This window comes from Nuphar pumila, chromosome 3 (genome assembly GCF_984573655.1).
Source record: "Nuphar pumila chromosome 3, dmNupPumi1.hap1.1, whole genome shotgun sequence".
Classification (NCBI taxonomy): Eukaryota; Viridiplantae; Streptophyta; class Magnoliopsida; order Nymphaeales; family Nymphaeaceae; genus Nuphar; species Nuphar pumila.
In genome coordinates, this window is record NC_143251.1 from 121508788 (window position 1) to 121536256 (window position 27469).

At 40.9% G+C, this 27469-nt stretch overlaps 1 protein-coding gene across 1 annotated transcript; it reads right to left on the minus strand.

Moving 5' to 3' along the window:
* Window positions 1–1849: 1849 nt before the first annotated feature.
* On the minus strand, window positions 1850–8245 carry LOC149843518 (interactor of constitutive active ROPs 4-like). The gene is made up of 5 exons (XM_089999888.1): window positions 8142–8245; window positions 5335–5395; window positions 4209–4371; window positions 2755–3303; window positions 1850–2332 (listed from the first exon to the last, which is right to left on the minus strand). The coding sequence occupies exons 2-5, from the start codon at window positions 5346–5348 to the stop codon at window positions 1916–1918; spliced, it is 1143 nt and encodes a 380-aa protein (XP_089856014.1). The 5' UTR covers window positions 5349–5395; window positions 8142–8245; the 3' UTR covers window positions 1850–1915.
* Between the last annotated feature and the right edge of the window lie 19224 nt (window positions 8246–27469).

The following is a 27469-nucleotide window of genomic DNA, read 5'->3' on the forward strand; positions in this document are numbered from 1 at the left end:
CAGATCTCTATCTAGATCCAAATTCGATTGCTGATCAAATCCATATCCAGTTATTATTCGAATCTGTACCCATTTACAATATGGATTCATATTCAAACCCAAAATCCATACCCTATTCGAACCTAGATCTTTATATGCTAGTCGAGTCTATTCAAGGTGGTTCATGTCGAGGTTATTGGTCTCACTCGGTGGAGGGCGTAGACTATTTTTTATGAGTAGGCGAAAGCTCGATTGTATCTTGAGAGCATAGTTGCACGAGATGAGAACTTGATTTAAGTGAAACAACTATTGCTTGAAAGATAGCACGCGTGCCTCCGATCGTACCTTGTTCAAGCTCAGTTGCTGCCCCCCTAAATTAAGGAGAATTTTCAATAGGGACTTGACAAACTAAACCCAACTCAAACAAAATGGTTGTATAAAAAATGGACAATGACCAGAGACCCATGGGGTTTGGCGTAGTGACATGGGGCCTAGGTCATTTGATGGGCAGCCTAGTTTCAAATCCCATGGGCGTCAACCCCCTTACCTAAGCCGAAGCTTGGCAACTCCCTAAGGTGGAGGGGTAAGCCCTCAGAGTTTTACACTGACAGGGCAGCAACCGTAGTTACAGCAGGCTGAGCCAGCACAGTTAGGTCTCAAAGCATGGGACGGTTTCTCTGAGTAAAAACAAGAATGGACAATGGATAGATATTCCACTGGACTTGGATCTAGTCTGTGCTTATTCACCGTGAACATGTTTACTTTCAAGAGAGGGGGAAAAAGAGTCTATGAACCCTATGCTTGTCAAAACCATAGTTACTAAAACACGAAATACGAAAAACTAAAAAGCGAGTGTGAAAAAGTAGTATGAAGCATGAAGATGGCTGTTAACCGCACGAGAAATGAAAAGAAAAACACGAAAAAATATGAAGTGGAAGCGAGTAAAAAAACAAGAAAACGACTAAAAAAGACTAAATGCAAGTTTTTTATAAAAAAAACATTATTTTTTAACATGAAAAATGTAGGCAACAAGGGGGGAAGGTAAGAGAGCAGTGACAAAAAGTGAGAGGAATGGATAAAGAGAAAAAAATGATTTGGAAAGTGAGGAAGTAAATTTCCAACTAAAGGGTCCATATTTTGGAAGTGAGTTTCCCAAAACTTTTCTTCGAGGAATATCCCAATTCTGAAGAAAGCATCTTCATGTAGCTATGGTCAAAACTAGCTATGGTCAAAACTATGCTAAAAATAAGATGTGCTTGCCAAAACTTGTCACCTTTTTGTAGGCTTGGTCCTCCTACATACCTGAAGATTTCACTCCTTTTTCAAGACCACATTAGATGCCACACTCCTACTTGGAACACATATTGCAGTCATTGCCAATATTGGTTCAAGAGTAACTGTTCTATGAAATCTTTTTAGTCTCACATTTGCTTTCTCTTGCAAATACCACAGTTATGGTTTTTGAAGCTTAAAATTGATTTCTAAACACAATTTGTGACTCCTACCATTTACAATCCACACAAACGAAAGCTTTATGCCAATCAACTGCTTGAAACCTTATACAATCTCGTTGACCAACAATGGTAAGCAAAGTTGCATGTTCCCTCACACTTGTTCAGGCAAAGCTCCAAAATAGCAAATTGGTGTGATGGAAAAAGGCAGAAGAATTATCAAAACCAAGGGATAGAACTTCACAGATAAAAGCATCTTTTTGTAATTCAGACAAAAAACAGCAACTTTTCTTTCTCCTCATCGTTCGATATATCCCCAATCCATCCATTTTTCTCTATTTCTTTCATTTCCATGAGAAGACAAAAGGAAGGGAGAGGGGGCAAGAGAGAAGCTTGCCCATTTCCCCACTAGTAACGAGGGAACTACAGTGAAGAAACAAAGAGAGAAAGCTTACAAAAACATCAATACTAGAAAAGCAAGATCATTACTTCTGCCCTTTCTTTTTCCACAAATCACCAAACTTCTTGATTCCTCCCTTTTGCTTTCCATCTTGCATAATATCTGACATTGGAGAGTCCGAACCTATGTATCCAGACTTGTCAAAGGCATGCTGCTGTTTATTCCCGCAACGGCCATTCATCTCCACACCAACACAATTATCTACTGATGCCAATATGGCTGCTGCTGCTTCTGCGGCTTTCCTCCACTGCTCTGTTTGCACCCTCACTCGTTTCATCTCCGCTTCCATCTCTGCTTTTGCCTGAATTACTACTTCGAGTTGCTCGGTTGTGCGCGCTGCTTTCTGTTTGCTTTCTTCCCATTCCTCAGTCACTTGGCGCAACCTTTTGGTTGCTTCCTCTTCTTTTGCCTTCAACTCCTCAACCTCCATCAGTCGAAGTTTCTGCCAATATACACAAAATACGGGAAAAAAACTCAGTGCACTTTAAAATTATGAATGGCTGACGCATTTCATCACAAACTCAAAAGCTGATAAAAAACCCAAACAGAATTACATTTACCATAAAGTGCAATACAAACATGAAAAGATACTCTCGTTTGTTTCATTCCCATGAAACGAATTTCTAAAGACTCCTGCCACCTCAGCTTTTCATGAAAATCCTTTCATATGCAAAGGAGGTATGAAGAGATTTACTAATGGAAAGAGGAAGGCAGGAAAAACTGAGGCCCACTTGTGCCAGCATGGTATTTTGCCAACATGATGCTTTCATGTTTGTTTCAACCAAGGTGGGAAAAACATAGGGAAGCCGGCTCTGCAATTTCCTATGAAAGTTACAAGAAACAAATGGGGTTAAAGAAACTTACAAGGCCTTCATTTTCTTCAGAAAGTCTAATCAATTCTTGCTCCTTTTGCAGCATCTTTTCCTTCAGCTCAATTACTTCTGAACTCTCCATTGTTTCTTCACACCCGTTGTCACTCTTTTCTGGAGGTAGTTCAGCTTCTTCCTCAATTGGGCTATCTGATTTTTCCTCATTTTCCTTTTTTGGCTCGTCATCACTTGTTGAATTATCAACATCTTGCAAGTTAAAGTTCTCCACCGCTGGGATCTCATCCTCCGGCTTCACTGGGCACGGCTTTTCCTTTTCTGGTGGGGTCTCTGGTGGTTCAGGGAGATCTTCTTCGACTGCGTTGTTTGACTCTTGCACAACATCTGGAAGAGAAATTTGGACAGTAGAAATCTGCTTCTTGGTTTCTGCTAATTCGATTTCAGCCTCTTTCTTGGCATTCTCTGCAGATGCCAATTGTTCCTTCAGTTTCTTTACTTCATCTTGAGCTTGGCCCAACTGAGTTTCAAGATCAGAAATTTGACTGCCTCGTTTCTTCTGCAATACGGAATTGGCAACCGTTTTCTTCTATTTCAAGGAAAATTATGTAATAAGCATGCCATATAAACGATCTAACAAACCATCTTCAAAAATCAGCACAACAATTGATAATTCTATATTTGCAAACTAGCACTCACTCTGCAAATAGCAACTACCAAATAAAGAAGAAAAAAAAAATCAGTTAAAGTAGCATGATGGTAGATTGTAGATTCCTCAATCGTAACATGAATGCTCTGATCCTATTAGGTAGCTCGTCATATTTATACAAGAAAGAAATGATCTGCGCGCATCAACAGTCATTTCGAAAGTAATGTCATACAAAAAGCCTCAAAAATCATTTCCTATAAGGAACTGGGTTGATGCACAAGAGTAAGAAATGGACATAAGCTACGAAGAGATGACAAGAAGATTGATAAGCAATCCCTACAGTCTTTATTTTCATTCATCCAGAAAAAAAGGGTCACTATACAGAATCATTAAAAAAGTAAACAAAAATTGTGCCGCTAAGCCTGACAACAATAACATTTCCCCTAACGATTTTTTTTGTCCTTTTGCTTGGGCAGGAAAATACCCGCACCATCATTGGCCGCACATTGACAGGACTCTACAATTAGTAAAACCCACAAGGTACTTTGTTTATAGAGAAGCAAGAAAATACCCTCCCTGAATTTCGAACCACAAATGTCCTATAACAGGTGGCAAGGGATACCTCCCTGATTGACACGTAATATTTTTTAATTATTTTTTGGCCGTTTCAGAACATATAGGTATCGATACACCTATACAGATCCGATTCCGATACTGACAATGATATGCTTTCTTTGATTATACGATTGGAGGGGTGTAAATCAAGTACATTTTGAAAGATGCTAAGCCCGGGCCCCCAAGTACGTTTTGGTAAGATTATAAAGCAATATGAAAAGCAAGAATACCTCAGCCGCCGATGATTTTGGTGACCGTCTGTCACCGACTTTGGGGCTTCGATCAACACTGTGCCTATTCGATTGCTGAGTTCCATCAGATTCAGAACTAGCAGTTTTCAGCTGCAAAAGTGGTCTGCAAGGCCGTTGAGGAATCTCTGACGCCCCGTTTCCCCTGACAAAATTATTTTCATTTTTCATATTCAAATAAAGAATGGATTATTGGGGGAAGCTTGTTTGGGTTACTAACCGAGTCTAGATTTATGCTGAAATTTGTTAGTCAGGTTTCAAAAAGCATTGTTGAAGGTTTTTGCTTAATCCTAACATGAGCACTAATTCTTCATGATTTAGTACGCCCTCTTTTTTTTTTTTTTGAATTTATAACCCGAAGAAACCACCCCCGGCATGAAGACCTAGTCGCACTGGCTCAGACTGCCATACCTATGGTCGTTGTGCCGGCCGCATAAAATTCTGAGGCTAGGACCCTTGTCCCTTGGGCCTATGCTAGGCATTGGCTTGCGCAGAAGGGCGATGCCGATGAGAATCGAACCTTGACTACCCGTCTAGCAGCCAAGGCCCCACCCCACTAAGCCAGCCCCCCATGGGGCTTTAGTAGAAGACTTAATTGCACTAAACTTTGTTGGCTAAATTAATGCGATCAAAAGCATGTATTTAAAGAAATAAAAATTGATAAAACACATCCACAGGTTCAAATTAAGCAGAAAAATACCTGCAACTATGTTTTATTTATTCATAAGAGTGCAAGCAATTAAGTTGTGCACCCTGGTCAACAACCACTCCCTACTCTTCCACTCGGTCCGACATCATCGATGCATTCATCATTGTTTATTTGCTTGGGATCACACTTTTGATATTTTTTTAGTATAAAATTTTGGCACATTGTGGGTAATTGATTTTTATAACAATACAAAACATTGATTGGAATCCAAATTCAAATCTTGAAAAAAACAATGGGTAAAGTTAAAAACCTCGATTCAAGTAGACTTTAAATCTTATAATTAGATAGATATCTGAAAACAAAGTGTTCGGACTCGGGGTTTCAACTGAATCTGATCTATTTGCATCTCATACATTGATCACAAATACAAATGAAAATAATAAGCATCTACGTGCATACCTTGCCGTCGGCATTGGCTTCTTCACTTGCAAGTTTTAAGCCGTAGGATCTGTCGCTTAGGCTTCACAAGAAATGAAATAAAATTGTAAGAGGCGAAGTAAGGATTAATCAAAACCAGGACAATGAAAACTGTACCGACTCGTTTAAACCATGACAACCTTGCATAGCTGTTGTCAAATATAAAGCGAGCCAACCATAAAGCAGATCGGTTCATTTTGCAGACCAAGCCCAACCTCAAACCCATCACCAACCACTACTCAATGATTCGAACCAGCCTAACCCCACCTACTGGGACTGGGGATCAGGAGCAATGTACTTGCATAAACAAGCATGCTGCTCGTTCTTTGTTTGACACATGTCGCAACCAAAATGTTAGAATCAGACACATGTTACAGGAGAAGATGGAGAGGTACATTTTTTTTCTTAGAATCGGACACATGTTACAGGAAACGATAGAGAGGGTACATTTTTTTTTTCTTTTTGATTTTTGCTCAGAGAAACCGCCCCAGTCGCAGAGACCTAACCGCACTAGCTCAGCCTGCCTGCTTAAGGTTACTGCCCATATCGGCATAAAACTCCGAGGGCTTATTCCTGGACCTTAGGGAGTCGCCAAGCTTCGGCTTATGCAAAGGGTGACGCCCATGGGATTTGAACCTAGACTGACGGTATAGGCCCTATCCCACTATGCCAAACCCCTTGGGTGGGTCTAGAGGTACAGTTATTTTGTGTAAGTTACACCAGATCCAGATCTAAGGAGAGAGAATCAGGTGCAATGTGATTGCACACTTTTGGTATGATGATGCACCTGATCACCCACCATTTTTAGGATACTGCCTGTCAGCTGTAGGACACAATAGCATAGGGTGAGTGATCAGGTGCGGCAGCACACTTAAAGTGTGAAATCACATTGCACCTGAACTCTTGGGAGTCACGATCCGATTCCACTAAAAAACTGTCATGTCCGGTTCGGTAAACAGATTCTCCCGGTTCGGTAGAAGCAATTACTAAGAACCGGAGTCCCGAAAGTCCGATTTGCACGTGGGCATGTGGGGTTGGTGGTTAGGTTTGAATACAGCGAAAATGACAAAATTACCTACAAGGAAATCATCCTAAACAACAAAGGTTTTACTTTCTTAGCCAAATAATTGAAGGGTAGTTTTGGGTAAAAAGGGAAAAAAGAGGAGTGGATGAAGGGCACATATTGCAAAGTCCTTAAGTTCTTATTCAGCGCAATAAATATGAAATGCACAATGATAGCTAAGTCCTCCCGAATCATCATCTTTGCCAGTAAAGACCATGTTCCCACTGAAAGAGAGAGAGAGAGAGAGAGAGAGAGAGAGAGAGAGAGAGGGAACGAGTCGTATCGGTTATTTAAATAACCGGCCGACTTTCTCCCAGCATCCTCTTCCCATTACCCACCGGAACCGGTTTCATGGATAGTTTCCCGATACGACTCGGTGAGAAAGTGAACAAAACGCATCGAGACATTTTTTTCTTTTGAACCAAACTTGTAAAACAACTAATGTGTCGATCATTTTGAAATGACGAAATTACCCTTTACCTTAAGAGTGACTTAAAAAAAAAAGGGAGAGAAAGATCGTGATAGTGTGAGCAATTAAAGAGACCTCGTGGGTGGAACGTGGGTATATTGGGAGAGGTCTCGGTTTCGAATCTCACCGCGGGCGATCCCCCCAGCTTTGCTGTTTTATAGATAACTTAAGAAAACGATATTATATCAATGAAGGGGTAGTGCCTAATTCATACGTCCGAGTAGAGAAGGACAAATGACGCTAAATGCCCTCCATACACGGCCACCAAGTCACCATCACTACACGTCGTCCAAGGACATTAACGTCATTTCCCGAGTTGCAGAAAACGCAGATCTACGGACACACAAAGGATACTGACTAAACCGAGATGTCACCGTGGTCGTTAAAAGGAGGGGTGCTTTTTTGCAATTGCTAAATATGTGGAGGAGGTTTATTGCTTTCAAACTCACTGCTTCGCCCCCAAAGGGGGTTGGAGGAGCCTTGGTTGTTAGACCGGCAAGCCAATATGTAGCATAGGCTCCGGGGGCAAGGGTCCTAGGCTTGAAGTTTTATGCTTATCGGCACGATGACAGTAGGTATGGCAGGCTTAGCCACTAGCTCTTCGGGTGCGGTTTCTTCGGGTTATAAATCCCCCCCCCAAAAAAAAACTCACCCCTTCACCAGAACTATCAGAGAACCAAACGAAAACCGCAATAAAAAAAAAAAGGAGGAAAAGAGCGAGCCTTCTTTCTGCAAACTAATGATTTTTTAGGTGGCATTTTGTACATCTTTCAAATCGAGTGCGCTGATAGCCATTGTGGAACTCAACCAGGAGTCACTCTGTAATTTCAAGGACTATTTTATACCACAAATAAAAAAAAAAAACAGAAAAAAGGGTCGTTCTGGAATTCGATCTCAGATCAAACGTACAGAGAGATGATGATGATGATGATGATGATGATGATGATGATGATTGTAACGAAAACCATTGCAGAAGAAAAGAAAAATAAAAAAATAACGTTTTTCCTTTATCAGGGACAACAAAAATAGTCTTCTTCAAAAATGAAAAGCAACAAAAAAGAAAAAACGAAATCGTCACCTCTTGCTGAGCTATCCTTTACGAGAGCGTCCAAACAGAAAACAGTGATCGTAAAAAAGGAAAAGCTCAACCCCGACACTTGAAAATTTGCTAGATTTTGAAGAACAAGGATGAGGGTCTCGCAATAAAGCCAGAGAAGATTAAAGAGGATAGAGATCAAGGGTTCAAAAAAATCTTACTTTTTACGAGCAAGTCCCTCGACGGAAATAAAATCTGCTCCCGATTCCTACGTCGCTCAGTGACGAACGAAAAAAGAAAAATTCTTCCAATTTCTCTCTTCTTCTATTTCCTGTGGACGGAGGGAGAGAAGCGGGGAAGACGAAGAGACAGCATTTTATACACACTTTTCAGAAAAAAAAAGGTTAAAGTGAAATAGCACATATTGAAATGACGGATATATCCTCGTTTGCACCATTTGTATTTACAGAAATAGCCTTCGACTCATGGTGAAGGACATAAATAGACGTCTATTTTGATATGTGACGGTTGTACCCTTCCACTGTTAATGACCGTTGAACTCCCAGTCCGAGGAAGTTAGAAAAATCTAATGACAGGAAGAAAACGATCTGTTCCAAGGGACGCACCGGACGGTATTGGACTACTGGCACACAACTTGTCGGCAGTATATATATATATCGAGATGTTGTATAATTCTATCAACAAAATTTTGAAAACATTAAGTATTAATTTCAACGTTTTAAAAATACAGTGATAGATCTAGCCGGATTTAAAAACGATTTTTTTTGTTTTAAATGTGATCCAAGTTCCATAGTGACAAAAGTTTAAAACAGGAAAATAAAGGAAGATGTTTTGAAAGAGAAATTACAATTTTTTTATGTTTCTTGCATTTTTATTAGCAAACTATAAAAAACTAATATAAAAAGTATTTAAAAAACTGTTTACGTATCATTTTTTTTCAAAAAATGCCCATGTTTGTCACTATGGATCCCTACTATGGGTGAAGTTGAAAAGAAAAAGCCAGTCAAGTAAGTAACCCATTGATTTATTAAGTTGATGGTGCATTTGAAGGCATCTGGATTCAAGATCCTTGGATCTTAGATCTGGGTCCGATGCCCCCTGCCTCCAATTGCAGTAAATATCCACAGAAATTCTTTTAACTTGTATATCTTAGATCCGTGCGTCTGAAATCCAATGTTTGGTAGAAGATCAGATCTGACCCTGATCCACTTGTCCATGGATGTCATACAGGCATATTGCATTCAAACTCACCCTAAGATTTGGTCAAACAATCAAATTAGGATATATATGTATGATTAAATATGTGCTAAACTCTTCCCTTGCCGCAAGGTCGAAGCTGGGTTTACTCTCCTGTGGGCAGCTACCGAACTAAGGCCATGCAAGGTGCGGTCGGTGATGGGTTTTTTTTTTTCTTGGATTATAAAAAAAAAATGTACAATTTTTTTTTTATTTATTTAAACCACCTCCGGGTTGAAAACCTAATGTTCACATCCCCATTTCAAATTTCAAATCAGGGTATATCTGCGTAGGAGGGTAAACTCGTAACTTTATCACCATTCAAAAATATTGAAGGCCTTGGGTGTGGTTTTTTAAGACAACTCGCATTGGTCTGACCAGGAATTGAAAAAGGCAAAAACTTTTTCATTAATTAATTAATTTATTTTTTCCTTCTTCGAATTTGGAGTCAGGTCACTGTTATGTTCCGTCGCTCTTCATTTGCGGACGCCACAGACGCTTCAGATCCGCTTGATTCCAAGTGAGAAATCAACGGGAAAATTTTCCAACTTTTTGTGAGCGCGTTTGGAAATTGAAGAAAATATTGAATAGGAGAAGGTTTCTTGATGAAAAATTTTCTCTTACAAATTTTTCTTTTTTTATGAGAAATTTTCTTGTTTTCAATCCTGCGCTCTGACGATACATTTGGAAGCAAGAAAAATTGTCACAGGAAAAAGAAATTGCTTATGAGAAGTTTTGATACGATAACTTTTCTAAATGAAAAATGTTTACCTGTTTGTGTAGCATGAGAAAAATGAGAGAGAGGTGGTAGACCTAACCAGAAAGAGAAAGGTGATAAACGGCAGCTCCATGGGTTGAGATGTGATGTGGGTGAATGGTGTACCTAATAAAAAATAAATTTTCATAGGAAAAATTTTTTCACCACCTTAGGTGGGTACCTAAGGACGTTAAAAAAGCTTTCTTTTTCAAAAAAAACTCTCTAAAAGTTACCATTTTTTTCTTTAGTACTTGCACTTTTCCTATCATTTTCTTAAAAAGTAATTAGCAAATCAAAAACTTCCGGGTTAGATCCGAATCAAACTTGATCATAGAGTTTTGAACCAATTATGAGCACATGTATTGAGAGAAAACTTAAGGATTTGGTTCAAGTCCTGCGAGTCAAGCTGTTAAGGGTATGCCTTTCCTTCTTTAGCTCTTGATATAAGATTACATGAGATTGAAGTTTCAATTGACCTATCTGCTTACGTGCACTATAAGAAAAACATCTTTTACTGCTGTGTCTCTCACGTACCAGTGAAAGAGCATTTTCATTGGCTCTATTTAGCCTAAAGCCAGTGAAAATAAGAGTTACACTGGCAATAAATGTACTGCACTAATATAATAAACTTTTTTGGTGCACATAAAAAATGCATCCTAGTAGTAAGGGGCCTAGAGAGAAGGTGCTAACCCCTTTGTCTCAGGATCGATTCTCTCTGGGTGTACAGGTGCCTTTAACTGGTGTGCTCGCGAGGGGTGGGGGGTGTTCTATTAAGTGACCTGATTCTCGAAGAGGGTTCCTCATCACAAAAAAAAAAGGCTTATCTGCCTAGCACATTTCTTTTGAATGTGCTTTAGACTTCATGCTTTTTTTACTAGTTGTTTGTTTGCGTAGTGAACAGCTTTCACAGGTCATTGTTGTCCACACCCTACCCAACCCAAACATTGGATGTGTGAAATGTTTGGAACATGACTTTTTGCGCATCCAGCGGGACACCTTTTAGGCGATAATCCATCTTCTCCCTTGGAAAAACAGTGTTTGAAACAATTAGTACCAAAACCAAAAGAAAATAATAATAATAATAAAACCTAAACACCTATGACAAAAAATCCGACTTGTCCGGAATATTTGTGTCCGGTCAGTAGTGTCCAGACATGACTATTTACTCAGTTTTGCACGTGCAATCAAGCATCCTTAGGTACATTAGAGAGCCCCAGATCAACCGAAGCAGGTTATATGTCCCCCCCCCCCCGAACAGGGCAGTTAGCTACATCTCATGATCGGGAGTCCCAAAGAGCACCACGTATGTAAGCATGTGCATCTCGTATCCCCATGTTTGTCAGCATTAATTAGCGTTGGAGTTTGATGCGATTGCAAAGACTTAAGTACCCTCTCCTCCATTGGTGCAAAAAAAAAATGACGGTTCTTGAAAAGGAGTGGTTGTAAAGACTTAAGTGCCCCGAAGATGATTATTTAAGACCCAGTCTCTGCACTACAGGATTATCCGAGAAAGATATCTCCCTTGGAGGAGGCCATGAACATCAACCCTTTCACACTCTCTCTCCCTTCTATTTCTGCTTCTATGCACATCCAACAGAAGATCTTACATTGCTCCATCAAGCACCGACTGACCTGCACATTTACTGTTGTGGAGCCTGATTCAGAGTTTTTACCCTTACAGGAGGAGGGTCTGGGGGCTCCTCTCAGTGTGGGTAGCATCATTCAACTTGAAGAGTTATGGAGTCTGATTCAGAGCTTTTACCCTTACAGAAGGGGGTTTTGAGGGCTCCTCCCAGCGTGTTCATGGCCTTTTGCCCTTACAGGAGGGCGGTTCGGGGGCTCATCAACCCTCTCTCGCTCTCTCTCTCCCTTCTATTTCTGCTTCTGTGCACATCCATCACAAGATCCTATATTGCTCCATCAAGCACCGACTGACCTGCACATTGACTATTGTGGGTCCTTACTGATGAGCTGCCTTTAAATTTATTTGACTCTGGGTCCTTACTGCACTTGAAGTTGAGTCGTTGTATTTTTTGTTATTCGGTGGGTGGTGAGGCCCTCCTCTACTCTCTCAAGACTCTTAGCTTGGGCAATCTTTCTTTTGATTATTGTGGTTGTAATGTATCGTTGAAGTTAAAATGGGGAATGAAATGACAATAGAAATCGCTGAAAATTTACAGAAATAAATGCCCTCCTTCTAGAAAACTGAATCGTCGGTTCCTCTTCCTCGGACGGACATAAATGCCCTCCTTCTAGAAAACTGAATCGTCGGTTCATGAAAATGACAAAACTGCCCTCCATCGATACCGCGGGAAAACGTTCCGCAGAGTTTGCGTATGTAGCAAGCGTTATGTTGTATGATACAAATAGTTCAAAAAAATTCTTTCTCGCTCTAAGCACTCTACCGGAGATTCTTTGCTTTCATCTCGAGTTGCCGGAGCATCCTTTCCTTTTTACCAGAGCATATGTTTCCGTCTTACGCGCAGTCGCAGCATCGTTGCCACCTTCTGTTGCGTATTAGTTGTTACTGTTGCATACTCTACAGTTGGAATATCCAAATTCCCATCGTTTCGGTGAGTTTCGTGTAAGTTTTCTTTCTTCAATCTAAAGATTGGTTCTTATACAAGGATTTGTATTATGAACCCAAATATTCCGACGATTTCTAATGATGATGATCGTGTATTGTGTTGTGCAGGTTAGCAATGTCTGCGCCTCATCAGATTAGAGATACCCCGTCGTTCTATGGGTTGTCTATTAGAGAAGTGATCCGCCAGTCCCATCTATCTAAAGTTTTTGAAAGATACCAAAATATACTTAAGATTGAGAACGATGAAGACAAAGAAAAAGCCTTGGAATCATATTTTGCGGAGGATTATCTATCAGATATCGAGGCTGCGGACCAAAGGAAGAACTCTGAAGAACGAAAGATGCAGAACAAGGATGACGAAGAGAAGGCAAAGGCCAGAAATATTGATGAAAATATAAATAGAAAAGAGGAAGAAGAAGGCGGAGGAGTGGGAAAGGGATGTTAGCAATATGATGGCGGAGGCTCATAGGACAAACTTGGAGAGTAGAGCAATGCGACACAAGGCAAGGCTACTGAAGGAGGCGGAGGAGAGGCGAAGGCAAATGAATAAGGAGGAGGAAGAGAAGGAACAGAATATTCCTCAGTTTGAGGAAGAAAAGGAAAGGCGAAGGAGGGAGTTGGAGTTTGAGGAAGCTAAGGAAATGCAAAGGCAGCAGAAGGAGAATGAGGAAAAGAAGGAAAGGCAACGGAAGGAGAAGGAGGAGGAGGTAGAGAAGGAAAGAGAAAGGAAGAAGCAGGAGGAAGAATTGCAGGAAAGAAGGAAACAACAACTGAAAGAGAAAGAAAGGCGGCGGAAGGAGAATGAGGAAGAAAAGGAAAGGGAAAGGAAGAAGCAGGTGGAAGAACTGCGGCAAAGAAGGAAACAAGAAATCGAAGAGAAAGAAAGGCGGCTGAAGGAGAAGGAGGAGGAAGAAAAGGAAAGGGAAAGGAAGAAGCAGGAGGAAGAGGCGAAAAGGGAGAGACAAAGGAAGCAGAAGGAGGAGGAGATAAAGGAGAGAGAAAGGAAGGAGAAGGAGGAGAATGCGAAAAAGGAGAGAGAAAGGATGCAGGAGGAGAAAAGGGAGAGAGAAAGGAAGGAGAATGAGAAGGAGAAAAGGCAGAGAGAAAGAAAGCAGAAGGAGAAGGAGGATAAAAGGGAGAGAGAAAGGAAGGAGAAGAGAAGGCAGAGAGAAAGGAAGCAGAAGGAGGAGGAGGAGAAAAGGGAGAGAGAAAGGAAGGAGAAGGAGGAGGAGAAAAGGCAAAGAGAAAGGAAGCAGAAGGAGAAAAAGGAGAAAAGGGAGAAAGAAAGGAAGGAGGAGGAGGAGAAAAGGGAGAGAGAAATGAAGAAGAAGGAGAAACGCGAGAGAGAAAGGAATCAGAAGGAGCTAGAATAGTATTTATAAGTACAAATGAAAGTAATTTATAATTTGTAGGAATAATATGTTATTTTGTGTTACAGGGAGGTCACAAGAGAAGTAGAGCACCAGGTGAAAAGCTCGGAGGCCGCTGTCAATGGCCTGTAGTTCTGTCTTGGTATGGTCAACTGAGTGCATATCAGAAGGACTGACTACGAAATATGCACTTCGGTGGCCTTTTGGACCAACAATATTTTGAAACTTGCTGGAATACCATGACTCACCTGGTAAATAAGTGGAATGATAAGACTAACACATTCCAGTTTGATTCTTTTGAGATCACCATGACTCTAGAAGATGTGGCGAGGATCACTGGCCTTAAGTGCGATGGCAGTGCTGTCCTATTACGACATTCAAACTATAACGCAAGGGAAAACTGCACTGCCTTTCTAGGAATGTCGATGGACGAATGAAGTCAATGTATTTCTGGTGGAAGCAATTCCACATCAATGAAGGTCTCAGTTTTTCGTAATAAATGAGAAGGCCACTCCGCTACTTGTGCATCTGAAACAGCTGACCAAGAGTTGCGCGACTTCCTTCTATATTTTTTTGCTCTTACATTATTTTTTGATTGTTCTGGTTCGAGAATAAGTTCCATGTGGCTGCAGTACCTGGCAGACTTAGACGAAGTCGACAACTATGCCTGGGGTGCCGCTATGCTCGCACACCTGTACAGTCAACTCCACCGTGCGAGTAATGGTACAAAAACAGTTGGCGGATTTTGGCCATTTGTTCAGGTATTTGTTGATTACATACTTAGTATTTGTAGACAATTCTCATTGCAGTCTGTGGCGTTGCTAATAATATTTTTTTTGTTAGGCCTGGGCGTTGGAACATATTATCCCATTGCGTCTACGGTGTAACCCTCCGATTTGTGGTTTTCCAAAGATCGGTCGCTGGGCCAGAATAAACGTCGCAGTTTATAATGCTAAGTCCATTTTAGATGGGCTGCAATTAAACGAGGTAAACGTTCTAAAATTGTTTACAATCGCGTCAGCATTTACCATTGAGTATTATAAATTGTTGTAATGTTCAGCATTCTTAAGTATACATCGCTGCAGGATTGTCTTCCGTAGTGCATATCGTTGTTGCCATATCATGCGTAAATAAATTTTAATATATTTGTCATTCATTATTAAAAAGAATTACCAATGTACAGGTTTTGTGGAGACCTTATGGAGATGGGGGCGATGATGAAGACGTTGTTGCGGAGGCTGCCAGATTGTTTGACCGTGATTTGTGGCTATTCTGCAATTTTGAAGCCGAGTTGCAGCAAGGTAGTCGAGTTCTCCTACAATCTGGCTTGGGGCAGTCTATCCCAAATAAGCCTTTGGAGGTGAGAAGGAAGATGAATATTGGTGGGGGCAGGCACGTGAATTGGAGTGATCGCTACAGGGACAAATTATTAAATTGGAACTCAGGTGGTTTTCCTGCCGTACCGTATGATCATGAAGGACGATAATTTGATCCCTTCTATTTCGAAAGCTATTGAGAACCAATGCGGCGAAATCGGAAGATTGAGAAAATTGTCAACCCATGCCTCCCAACTGTCCCTTCTCATGTTGTAGCCCAACCTCTACAACCAAAACGTCGTCTCGCTCTGGTTAATACGACTAGTCAATCAGTAACAAATCACGAGGAAGACCGAACACTTGCTCCAAAAGAGAAGACTGTCTCTGCCGCAAGGTTCAAACTTATTGAGAGGGAGAATAAGAAATTAAGGACAGAAGTAAGCACTATGGGCATTCCATTGAATGCAGTGGTGGACATGATGACCTGTCTTCTTAGGCAAGGTTTCGCAACGAAGAGGCCACCCAGGATAGACAGTCCACCAATAAAAAGTGAGAGACAAGTCTATGAAATTTCATCAGATTCGTCCAGTGACTCAGAATATATCCTAGATTTTCATTTTTATCATGCTATACATTTGTTGTAATTGTATAATGAGTTGCGGTAACGTGAAATTCTTTTATTGTTTAATTCTTTATTATTACATCTTTCCGACTTTGGGTCTCGGTAATAAATAAACTTTAAACGAAAATAGATGTATAGCAATCGCTGGGTCTGTTTAGCAATCACTGTATTTGTCTTCGCCTCGAAAGAATAGCGCACAAAGTATTGGCGATCTAAGCCATGAACAATAATTTAACGAGTTCTGACGGCACAAAAGTTTGTATCCATATACGATAATCGTGAAAAGGTATTTGTGTTAAATAATCAATAGATAAGGAAAGGATTTGTTGCCATCGCTGGATACTTCGTGCTTTGAGTCAGAGAGCGATCTGTGGCATCGCAGCATAGTGATTTGTGGGTATTGTTCAAATGTCAAATCACACGTGGAAAACATATTTTTGAATATTTAAAACTTAATGAGCGGCATGGAAAGACGTATTTTTGAATACTTCGAACGCAAGCATTTAATTTGGCAGCGGTTATCAAAAAAAGGCGGCATGCGAAAAGCCGTATTTATATTTTTTTTAAACGCAATCAATTAATTAGCTTCGTGCTTTAAGTCGGAGAGCGATCTGTGGCATCGCAGCATAGTGATTTGTGGGTATTATTCGAATGTCTAATCACACGTGGAAAACGTATTTTTGAATATTTAAAACTTAATGAGCGGCATGGAAAGACGTATTTTTGAATACTTCGAACGCAAGCATTTAATTTGGCGGCGGTTATCAAAAAAAGGCGGCATGCGAAAAGCCGTATTTATATTTTTTTTAAACGCAATCAATTAATTAGCGGGCTGTTTTCAAAAAAAGGCTGCACGTTAAAGGACTTTACCTTTGTAGGTGAGGACGGCATTTCAGTATCTCCGTTGCAAAGGTGCCATCGATATCTCCGTCCAGGCATGGCGCCGAAGAAGGGGACAATCGGAGCAGTACGACCAGCCATGTCGGACAAGAAGAGGACGAGTGGAGCAATACGACCCGGCAGGACGCCAAAGACGATGGGAGCACTACGACCGGGCACGGCGGCAACGGAGAGGACGATGGTAGCAAAACGATCAGGCACAGCGCCAGAGGAGTGGACGAGAGGAGAAAAACGACCAGGCACGGAGCAAACAGATAGGAGGATGGGAGCTAAATGACCAGGTACGTTGCCAATGGAGTGGATGATGGGAGCAAAACGGCCACGCACGACTCTGAACAAGAAGACGACCACATCCACAGTACTAGGACTAGCGCTTAAGAGGTATATTTTTTGAAACGCCTGAGCGGTTTAGTGAACATTTGGCTTTTCATGTCGTATTTGGACTAGTGTTGTTTAGTGTAGACAATAATTTCAATGTCCAATCCTGAATACCACGCTCATGGTGCACTCAGTGCAACATCCACAGTCTCGGGTGGGCGGCAACGCCCTGACGAGTTTGTAGATGACATCGAGCAGATGCAAGATGAATTTGCAGATGGGAACACTATCAGTAATTTTGTAAGTATTTGTCCACTATCAATTTCTAGGTCATCGGTTTGCATGTTCTGAAGTTCGTAACTTTGTGCAACCAAACAATGTATGATTTTGTCAATTACATTTAGAGCAACCCAACGAGCAATACAGTACGCATCATCAGCCCGTATTTCATGGTATGTCTGGGTCGCTGTTGTTCTGTTTGCTTTCATGGCGTACTCACGTTTCTTGGTGGTTAAACCTTGCTATTTCGTGCAACAGATGTATGTCCGGCGAAAGCCATACGGCATAGGATTCGAAGATGCACTACCTTATTGGAACAACGATGATGAGTGAATAGACATTTCCAAATTTGGAAAGGTAAGTGAACAAACCTCTTATCCAAGGTTTATTCGTAACATCCCCATCACGATAAGTCTCTGGAACGAAAAATGATTTTATCGATTCGCAGATTTTACTTCCTACACTCTGGCAACATCCAGACCATTGGGTCCTATACGAGATGAATTTTCAGCTAAAACAACTATGGTGCTACAACTCATTGGACTGCCACAGTGGCGTAGAACGCGATGCTATGCATTTGGTAAGCTTGTACCCAAAGGTGAAGTAGCTATTCGAGGTGGACCGGACTGTAATATATTATCCCTTTTTCACAGGCGGGATTCCTTAACGGGCAAATGGGTGTCGACATTGGCGAGTGGATGTTGCTCTGTGCTGACGATGCTCCGTTACAAAGTAATGGGGTCGATTGTGGCATATTCGTAATGAAGCATATTGAAGCAATATACAATGGAGAAGAACCTTGTTTCCACGCTGTATGAGCTTCGTATCCGATGTTATTGGGTATTCCTGTTATATATTGGTTTCACATTACCTGTTTTGTTGTAGAAACATATGTCGGTAATACGCGACAAAATATGCGGAAAATTGATTGAGTTTAAAACAAACGGCATACAGAATAGTATAAAGTGAAACCTATCGATTGCTCTGTCTGTACAACCTAACGAGCCCCTCCATCACCGTTCTCGCCGTCCTCCTCGACAGCAACCCAGTCGGTGCAGTCGCGCTAAGGGTGGCCAGCAGGAGCTCCGCCAAGTCCTCTTCCTCTCCCTAGCGAGGTCTAAGCGAATTTGTCATTCCGGTGACGGGTGTTCATCTCATTCCGTTGACGGGTGTTCTATGAAAAGTAAATTGTATTCAGAAATAGTTTTGTGTTGTATACGCATAACCAATGCTGGTAAAGTTGTTCTTAAGCAATGAAGAATACTGTACGACGAAAGATATTTCTAAATATCGCATTACGTGAACTTATCAATAAGAAAGGTTTGTTCTTAGAAATCGCTGTATTGATGAACCGACGGTAATGTACACCTAAGGCGATTTCTTGAGACGTACTTGTGGATTTATTTGAGACCCAAAGATTCGGTCCAATCGCATTGACTACGATTCAGAATAGCCCTCTGGCATGACATTGTTTTCATTAATGCAGACTGTTTTTTTATTTAAGATTTGCTTTTGGTTTAATGAAACTGACGTATATACTCGAAAACTGACGGAGGGTGATAGGACGTTTCATTAATATTTGAATGACACAACACACAGTTCCACTCTGCTTTGCGAATAAGGAACCGACATAATCGTCAATTCCTGCATAAACGACTTATTCTTGAATCGAGTGCATAGGCGGCTTCGACGCAGTTATCGTATTCGTCTATACCTTTTTCATAGGTCTGTAAAATCATAATTGAAGAAACCGTCGTTTAAAATTCAAGCAATTTTCAAATGCTGGCACAGTTTTCATGGTCGTAGCAGTGTAGTTTGACGTTAAACCACCAAGCGTATCGCTTTGTACTATTCGTAAAATATGAACGCGACATTAAAGCGATGTTTAAGCATACAACATTTCATAGCGATGTTGAATATTATCATTTCGAACATTAGAAGTCTTTGTTCATTGCACACATCGCAGTCTCACCCTGCGACTGTCAATCACGCGGGTTGAGCGCACATCTTTTATCAATTACAAGCCTTTTAGATCCTCGCCTCCGTCAGTTTCTCTTCCGAAATTAGAAAGGACGTCAACTTTTTGCAGAGTTCTTCGCGGAATCCGGGTATATCAACCTGCAAAAACAGATTGTAAACTAGAAGCAATAGACATGCCCTTAATTCCCAATAACAGAGGCCAAGGAATGGCATACAGCGTCGAAACAGGGTTCTGCACCATTGTATATCGCTTCAATGTACTTCATTACAAATACGCCGCAATCAACGCCATTATCTTGTAAAGGAGCATGGTATGCCGTGCGATAGATCCACTCACTAACATCGACTCCCAAAATGGCTATGAGGAAACCGATCTGAGAATAATGCGACCGAAAGTAAATTCATGACCCTAGTACACTACACGATACTCATATAGATGGAATTTTACGAGATGGGAAATGTCTAGCCGTAAACCACTGTCAACTTCCAACGAATTATAACACCATAGTTATTTTTCGCTTAAATCCATCACGTATAAGACCCAATGCTTTTCAGACTGCCAGAGTGTAGAAATCAGTATCTGCAAATAGATCGAAAAAATGTTGTTACCACTGTCACGCTGTAATATTGCACTGTAGTTTGTTTGCTTACCTTTTCACTTGTCATAAGGTATCTGCAGTGATTACCGTTAACCCAATAAGGTTTGCCGTCTTGAAATCCACTGGAGTATGGCAAACGGCGTAATATAGTCTGCAAACCGAAAGAAACATTGCTAACACCAACGTTAACATACGAATCAATTGGACTAAATCAATAATGAAAAGCAACATAAAATACAACCGATATACCATGAAATATGGGCTGACGACGCTCACAGTCTGGCTTGGTGCGTTGCTTTTAATATAATTTACGAAATCGGATATAGTCTGTTTGCAGCAAATATGGTGTTGTATTGATCATACGTACACATGGCTTACGTTTATAGACAACTACTACTAGTTTCATACTAACAAAATTACTGATCATGTTGCATTGTGCGAATTCACTGCGCATTCGGTTGATGTCCTCCAGGAGTGATTGACTAAGTTTTCGCCCAACTTCGTCGGTGGATGTTCGATTGAAATGAATGTGGACATTGCAACGACCGATATTTAAATTACATTATATAGTACACAAAAACAAATCACAAAAAATGCATGAAAGAGACAGATTTTGCTGAACATGTAGACTATGTGTAGACAATATACCCATGATTCGCCATTGTTGGTCGTGTAGCTGTCTTCGTCTGCCTCACCGACTATAATTTTCTATGTTCGAGGGCGAATCTCCAGGTTTATGAAGGAACTGTCGGTTTGGTTGTTGCTGGTTCACGAAGTAGAAGACAAACACACCTTCCGGTGCTTGTGCGACTATTTATGACCTAAAAGATGTACTGCTCAACCAACATGATCAATGAATACTGTACGACAACTCAAACATTTATGGGTATCCGTTGGAAAATACACATTGAGTAGCCTTTTATTTATAATATATGGATACAACTTTTCACAAGATAACAATAATGATTTCAAAAGGCAAGTGGAGGTGTCGGGAACGCGAAAGATTTGCTGGAGAAGAAGTTGACTGGAGGTGTATGGCGATTTGTGGTTATCGTTGAATAGCGATCTGTGGCATCGCAACACAGTGATTGACAGTCCTACGTTGCGATGCCACACATCGCAGCGCACTTGAACAATCCTTCGCATCACACTAAGATTGACAGTCCAACAATAATCAACAACGTTCTACGTTGCGATGCCACATATCGCTATTCAACGATAACCACAAATCGCCATATAGTGATGTCATCATTCGCCTTCCTGTAGAAGCAAAAACCCGCTATCTATCGATTTGAACAAATTCAACCATGAACCGCAAGTCGTCAATGACAAACGACTATAAACTCTCAAAAAATCCGGCATTGTGGAGATCGGGTCATGCAAAGAGGCATGACAACTAAGTTAATAGCCTACACGAGATTCCTGTGTCCCAAACCTATCTGTCGACTGCATCATAGCCTGTCATGAAAGAGAAAATATTAGACACTGAATTAAGTTTCACAAGAAATGCATACCTCCTCGCAACATCGATTACATACCAAAAGCCTTGTAAAACTGTAGCGATCGTTGCCAGAAATCTGGTCGAGAGGAATGTAGGTTTGAACGTTTGCCGGTACTTCTGCAGGGTATTGCTGCATGATGGACATTACACGAGTTAGCTATTTGACAAGCTTCACGCAATGGGAAGCAATATAATGTTTTACATACCTGTTCATTCGAAGGGCTTTGTTGTTTTTTATTACAGGTTGGTTGTTTCTTAGTCCTTTTCTTGCCAACCAATTCTAGTGCACCCTTTGCCCTCCGACGACTGCGATCAGAGGCAGGTTTTCTTTTAATACCCTGCGCTTCATGAATATGTCCATCATAATCAACAACGTTCACTACTGACTTGTTGAAGATAATGTTTACTCTTCGGCGCAACTTCTCGGGAGTGTCAAGCGAGACATGATTTTGACCTACGTTGTTCGATCCCATTATCTTCGGCTGGTATTCATTCGCTGCAACAGACTTAATGTGAATTAACTCCACGTTTTCAAGTAACTCCGTTGCAGCTTTTCTCACACATGCATAGCCTTATTCGCTTCTCGATGCCAAATCAGCAACATGCATGAATGACCTACACAGTTGTTGGTAACGAGAGGCTATGTGGCACTTCTCGTCAACACCAGATTTACTCGCATTGTCCATAACGAGCATTTCAATCTTCGCGCATCTCGTCCATCTTCGCATTACGTAAGACTCAGGTATTTCTTGTATCTTCTCTTGATTGAGTGCCTTTAATGCATGACAACATAGAATACCTTTGAATTCATACATTTTGCACGAACATTCTACCCTTCCGTTGTTGACATTGTACGTGACATGCGCTTCTTGCCTTTCCTGATGCTTTTCGCTCTGACAAAAAATATGGTATTTATGCATATTCTCGGTTTGCACCAATTCTTCTATTTTGCAATTCATGACATGCAACACATCTTTCTTGATCCATTTAAATACAGTTAGTGTATACAGAGCTGTAGGTCGCATCAATATTTTCATGCCAAAAGTTAGAGGTCGTGTATTGAAGCATTTCACGTCTTGTTCAAGCTCATTCTGTCTTAGACCGTCTACAAATAATTCATATTGTTCCATGAAACGAAACATTGTTAAACATGAATACAGGGTTTTCTTCAGCGTGACATGCATAAATTCGGCTCTTTGTGTGCTTATCATACCTGCACAAAAGTATTGTCTTCCATATGCCAATGCCCACTTCTCTTTTTCTGCATATAAATTTTGTAACCACAGACAGTCAGCAAAGTCGTATGTCTTAATCATTTTGTCCCAATCTGACTTAAAGGTGACCTCGTCTACGCTATGAAGTACACACCTTGTAAAATGTTTGTCAAACCCTGTATCCTGATTAAATATGTGTCCTATGTTCTTTGCTGCATTTTGAAAGATATGCCACAAACACAGGCGATGATGTGCATCTGACCACACATGAAGAACTGCAGCCGCAATTGCGTGATCACCATCTGTAAGTACAGTTTCAGGATGCTTTCCGTTCATTGCTTGTGTAAATACTCTGAACAACCACTCAAAGGTTTCCTTGGTCTGGTCATACATAAAAGCACCGCCTAATATACAACTCTGTGCGTGATGATTCACTCCCACAAACTGCGCAAATGGCCACTGTTCAGTGTTAATCTTTACTGTAGTATCAAACACAAGCACATCATTGAAGCATTCATAATCTAATCTAGACCTTGAATCTAACCAAAACATATTCACGGCATATCCATCTGCGTCCACTTGCATTGCACTAAAGAAACCATGTTCATTGCTTGATTTATTCTGTAAGTAACGAACCAAACAACATATTTCTCTGTTCTTCATGTTATCTGTCCTCTTCCTGCTCAAGTGGTTTCTAAGATCCAAAGGTGTGAATGACACATTTTCGCGACCACCATCAATGCGGGTAAACAAATTGTATGTCTTCCTTGGTGCAATGCCGGCGCTATCGGCTATTTCAGCCATTGCAGCATGAGCTACAGTTACTTTACGATGTGACCTTAGCATAGGAGTCATAAATGATGCAGATAAATCATGATTATGATCACTGATTAAAGTACGCATGACAAATTTCCCATTCGGATGTCTTCTCAAAACCAATCTCGCCTGACATCCACATCTTGATTCTGACGTGCTCCTAGTTGGATTTCCCATTGATTTCTTCCAACCTTGCTTGGAACAGACATATGTCTTTCTAACCAAGACACCCTGTGCATTTTTTGACCAAGAAAACCTTCTCACACTGAAGCCAACTTTTAAGGCATAATCATTGTAAAATTTATATGCATCTTCTTCGTTATTAAAATGCATTCCTTCTACAGGAACATAGTCAAGTGCAATTCCATGTACATTCCCAGTTCCTACGGTTTTATTAAGTGTACTGACATCAAAATCAGGATCATTATTGAATTGCATTTCTTCTCCTGGAACATTGAAGTCAGGTGTACTTCCGTGTACATTCCCGGTGCATACACTTTTATTATGTGCACTGTCATGGTAGTCTACCTCATCATTGAATTGCATTTCTTCCACTGGAACATTCAAGTCAATAGTGGGTCTAATGCCGGCACCCTTCTTTTCATGTGCATCGTTAGTGCAGATGTTCAATTCTTCAGTTGGGTCATAAGTATAGATATTCAATTCTCCAGATCTTTCTATTGATTGAGCTACATCGTCTTTATTACAACCTGATGATAAGCTCAATAATGTTTTAAGCAATATATCAATTTGTGTTTGCAGTAACATGGCAAACAAGTCGATATTATCTCACAAAAATGAGAGTCTGTTACTAATACAGCGGTTTGAGATACAATGCATATGATGAGTGACTGTAGGATACCTGATGGGGTAGAGGCCCTTCCTAGCATCTGCAAACAAGCATTCCTGTCAACAGGTCCCAGCGTCTTACAAATATCGATAAATTTCCAACCTTCGTAAGAACAAGATCTACCTGCAATAACCAAACAAAGCCTTAATGACACACAAGACGACATGCCTTCTTCATCGATAGCATGATGCTGGGAATCAACTCACGTCGCCTTGATGGAACTGGTTGGAATGTTTGTGCATCATTGCTTTCTTCCTTAATGCCTAACAACAACGACAAATAAAAGAAGACAGTGGAATGTTTTGTAAGCAATATATCAATTTCCGTTAGCAAGCGGCATAGGTTTACTACGATTTAATCAGGATGCATATAAGAACGGATACCACTAGGGTTACGCAAGTCAAAGCAACGATTTAATGAATGAAAGTATCAAAGCAAGTGCGGTTTGATGTTTGCTTATGCTGAGCATCGACGTGTCGCTTACCATGCCCATAAAATAAACATGTCGTACATGTGTGTTGACGATAACGCTCTCATAATATCCACGAGGCTCTAAAGCGAGTTCAATAGAAGTCGCTGAGAGAGCAACGATATGCATGGGAAAATCGCCCCGCCATGCGTGTCAAGATGTGTTTCTGCACCCAAACGTTTTCAAAGTCTGTGTACAAATATCTTACAAATACATATTACAAAAATATAATATCTTACAAAACGATATGTATAGCGATTTGTCAGATATTGAAAATCGATACGGCAGTTCAATATTTATAACTTATAACTCGACGATACAAAAACATACTATCTAAAGGGTCGATAAATATATCGCACAATAAATTACAAATCGATAAGGAAGAACTTGAACATAATAGCAAACAAATCGATATTAACTAACAAAAATGTATCTCACAAAAATGAGAGTCTGTTACTAATACAGCGGTTTGAGATACAATGCATATGATGAGTGACTGTAGGATACCTGATGGGGTAGAGGCCCTTCCTAGCATCTGCAAACAAGCGTTCTTGTCAACAGGTCCCAGCGTCTTACAAATATCGATAAGTTTCCAACCTTCGTAATAACAAGATCTACCTGCAATAACCAAACAATGCCTTAATGGCACACAAGAGGACATGCCTTCTTCATCGATAGCATGATGAGATGAAAAGCTACTCATGGTGCCTTAATGGCACTGGTTGGAATGTTTGTGAATCATTGCTTTCTTCCATGATGCCTAACGACAGCAGAAATGAAGAGAAGACACTGGAATGTTTTGTAACACAAGGCAGGCACGAGAAGGCGACAGTGTGTCGTACAACAGGATAAAAAACAAGGCGGAAAGCTCGACTGGAGACGAAGGCAAAGTTTGCGTTGATAATGGGAGCAACTGTTACAGCAGATGGCGCAGGCGAACGTCTCCACTTTAAATGGTTAACATCAAACTTTCTGGATGGAGGACTTTTTTGTCCTTTTCCCCACCCGTCGTTTCACAACTTTTGAATGAAGGATATTTTTGTCATTTCCTCGAACCATCATTTCAGGGCAAGAAAAGCAAGTAAGGGTGATTAAGTCTTTGCAACAGCACCAGAGTCCGATGCAAAGTTATGTCAACATACACGGGAATACGAGCCCCATGTGCATGAATACGTGGCGCTCATTCGATCCCCCGAACACGGACGTGGGATTCAGTGAATCATCGGGGGCGAACATACACAACCCTCCCCAGATCAACCAACGGGCTCTGAGTGGTTGGTAGGAGCTGTCGGTGCAACGTCTCCCTGTGGTGAGACGTTGCAGGTTTAAAACCCAAGTGGTACGGTCGAATAATAACTAATGGGGTCTGCCTAACCTCAGCTTGCCTTTCAAAAAAAAAAAAAAAGCCCAAGATCTCAAGGCTCTCAAGAACTGAGATTCAATTTTCTCAAATCCTTGGATTTTTTGTCCAACCTCATTGGACAAAAAACTTGATGATCTCCAATCCTCATGCTTGAGAGACTATGTTGGAGAAGATGCTGGATATCACAAGGGCTTCACGCCAGATTTGACCTGGATGGAAGCGTAGATCTCTAAACAAAATTAATATTTTTCGCCCAATAGTAGATCTCTAAACAAAATTAATATTTTTGACACAACAGCAAGTTTGAAAAACAAGCCCTACCATCTTTTCGCCATCAATTGTCACTTTGAGGCTGCCCACAAGGGCTCCGTTCATCTGCTAGGGGCGACTTGTGAATGTCTAAGTGTTTTTTTTGAAAGAAAAGCTGGAGTTAGGCAGACACCCACAAGTTATTATTCAATGGTACTAAAGGGGTTTTGATCCTGCAACGTCCAAATTGTTGGGTTTCTCTCCTTATTCAGTTTCGCCGCACTCCAAACCCTATTTGCTGCAGTCTCTTTCAAGCACGTCGCCTGATCTTGTTGAGGACAATGTCGTATTCGCTGAACAACGATTTGTAGAAGTCCTTCTCAGCTGAATGACGATTCAGTTGTTCAGAGCTTTGTGGATCAGCGATTTGTGGTTTGGGTTTGGATATGTGTAAGTCGACTTCGTATTCGCTAAATAGCGATTTGTGAGCATCACTGGATAGCGATTTGTGGTTATTGTTGGAAATAGCGATTTGTGGTTATCGCTGGAGATAACGATTTGTGCTGTCAATAGGACAACGATTTGGAGTATCACTGCATAGTGATTTGTGGTTATCACGGAATAGCGATTTGTGCTGTCAGCAGGACAACGATTTGGAGTATTGCTAGAATAGCGATTTGTGGTTATCTCTGGAATAGCGATTTGTGTTGTCAGTCGGACAACGATTTGTGGTATCACTGGATAGTGATTTGGTTATCGCATGATAGCGATTTATGCTGTCAGCAGGATAGCAATTTGGAGTATCGCTAGATAGCGATTTGTGGCTTCTGTAGGAAGTTAGTTCGTGAAATCACCGCATGGTGATTTGTGGTCATCGCTGGATAGCGATTTGTGGCATCGCAGTATGGTGATTTGCGGGTATTGCTGGAATATTAGTGCTTCTAATGCTTCGTAAGTTGTTCAAGACGTTTAGTCTTTTCGCATTTATTGCGGGTCGCATCCTCTACTTAAGGGATGAATGAGCGGAAAAATAAAGCGTCGTTTAGTGCACTTAGAACATTAGAGAGAGAGTGTGAGGAACACTTTTAGGGCACCGAAAGGG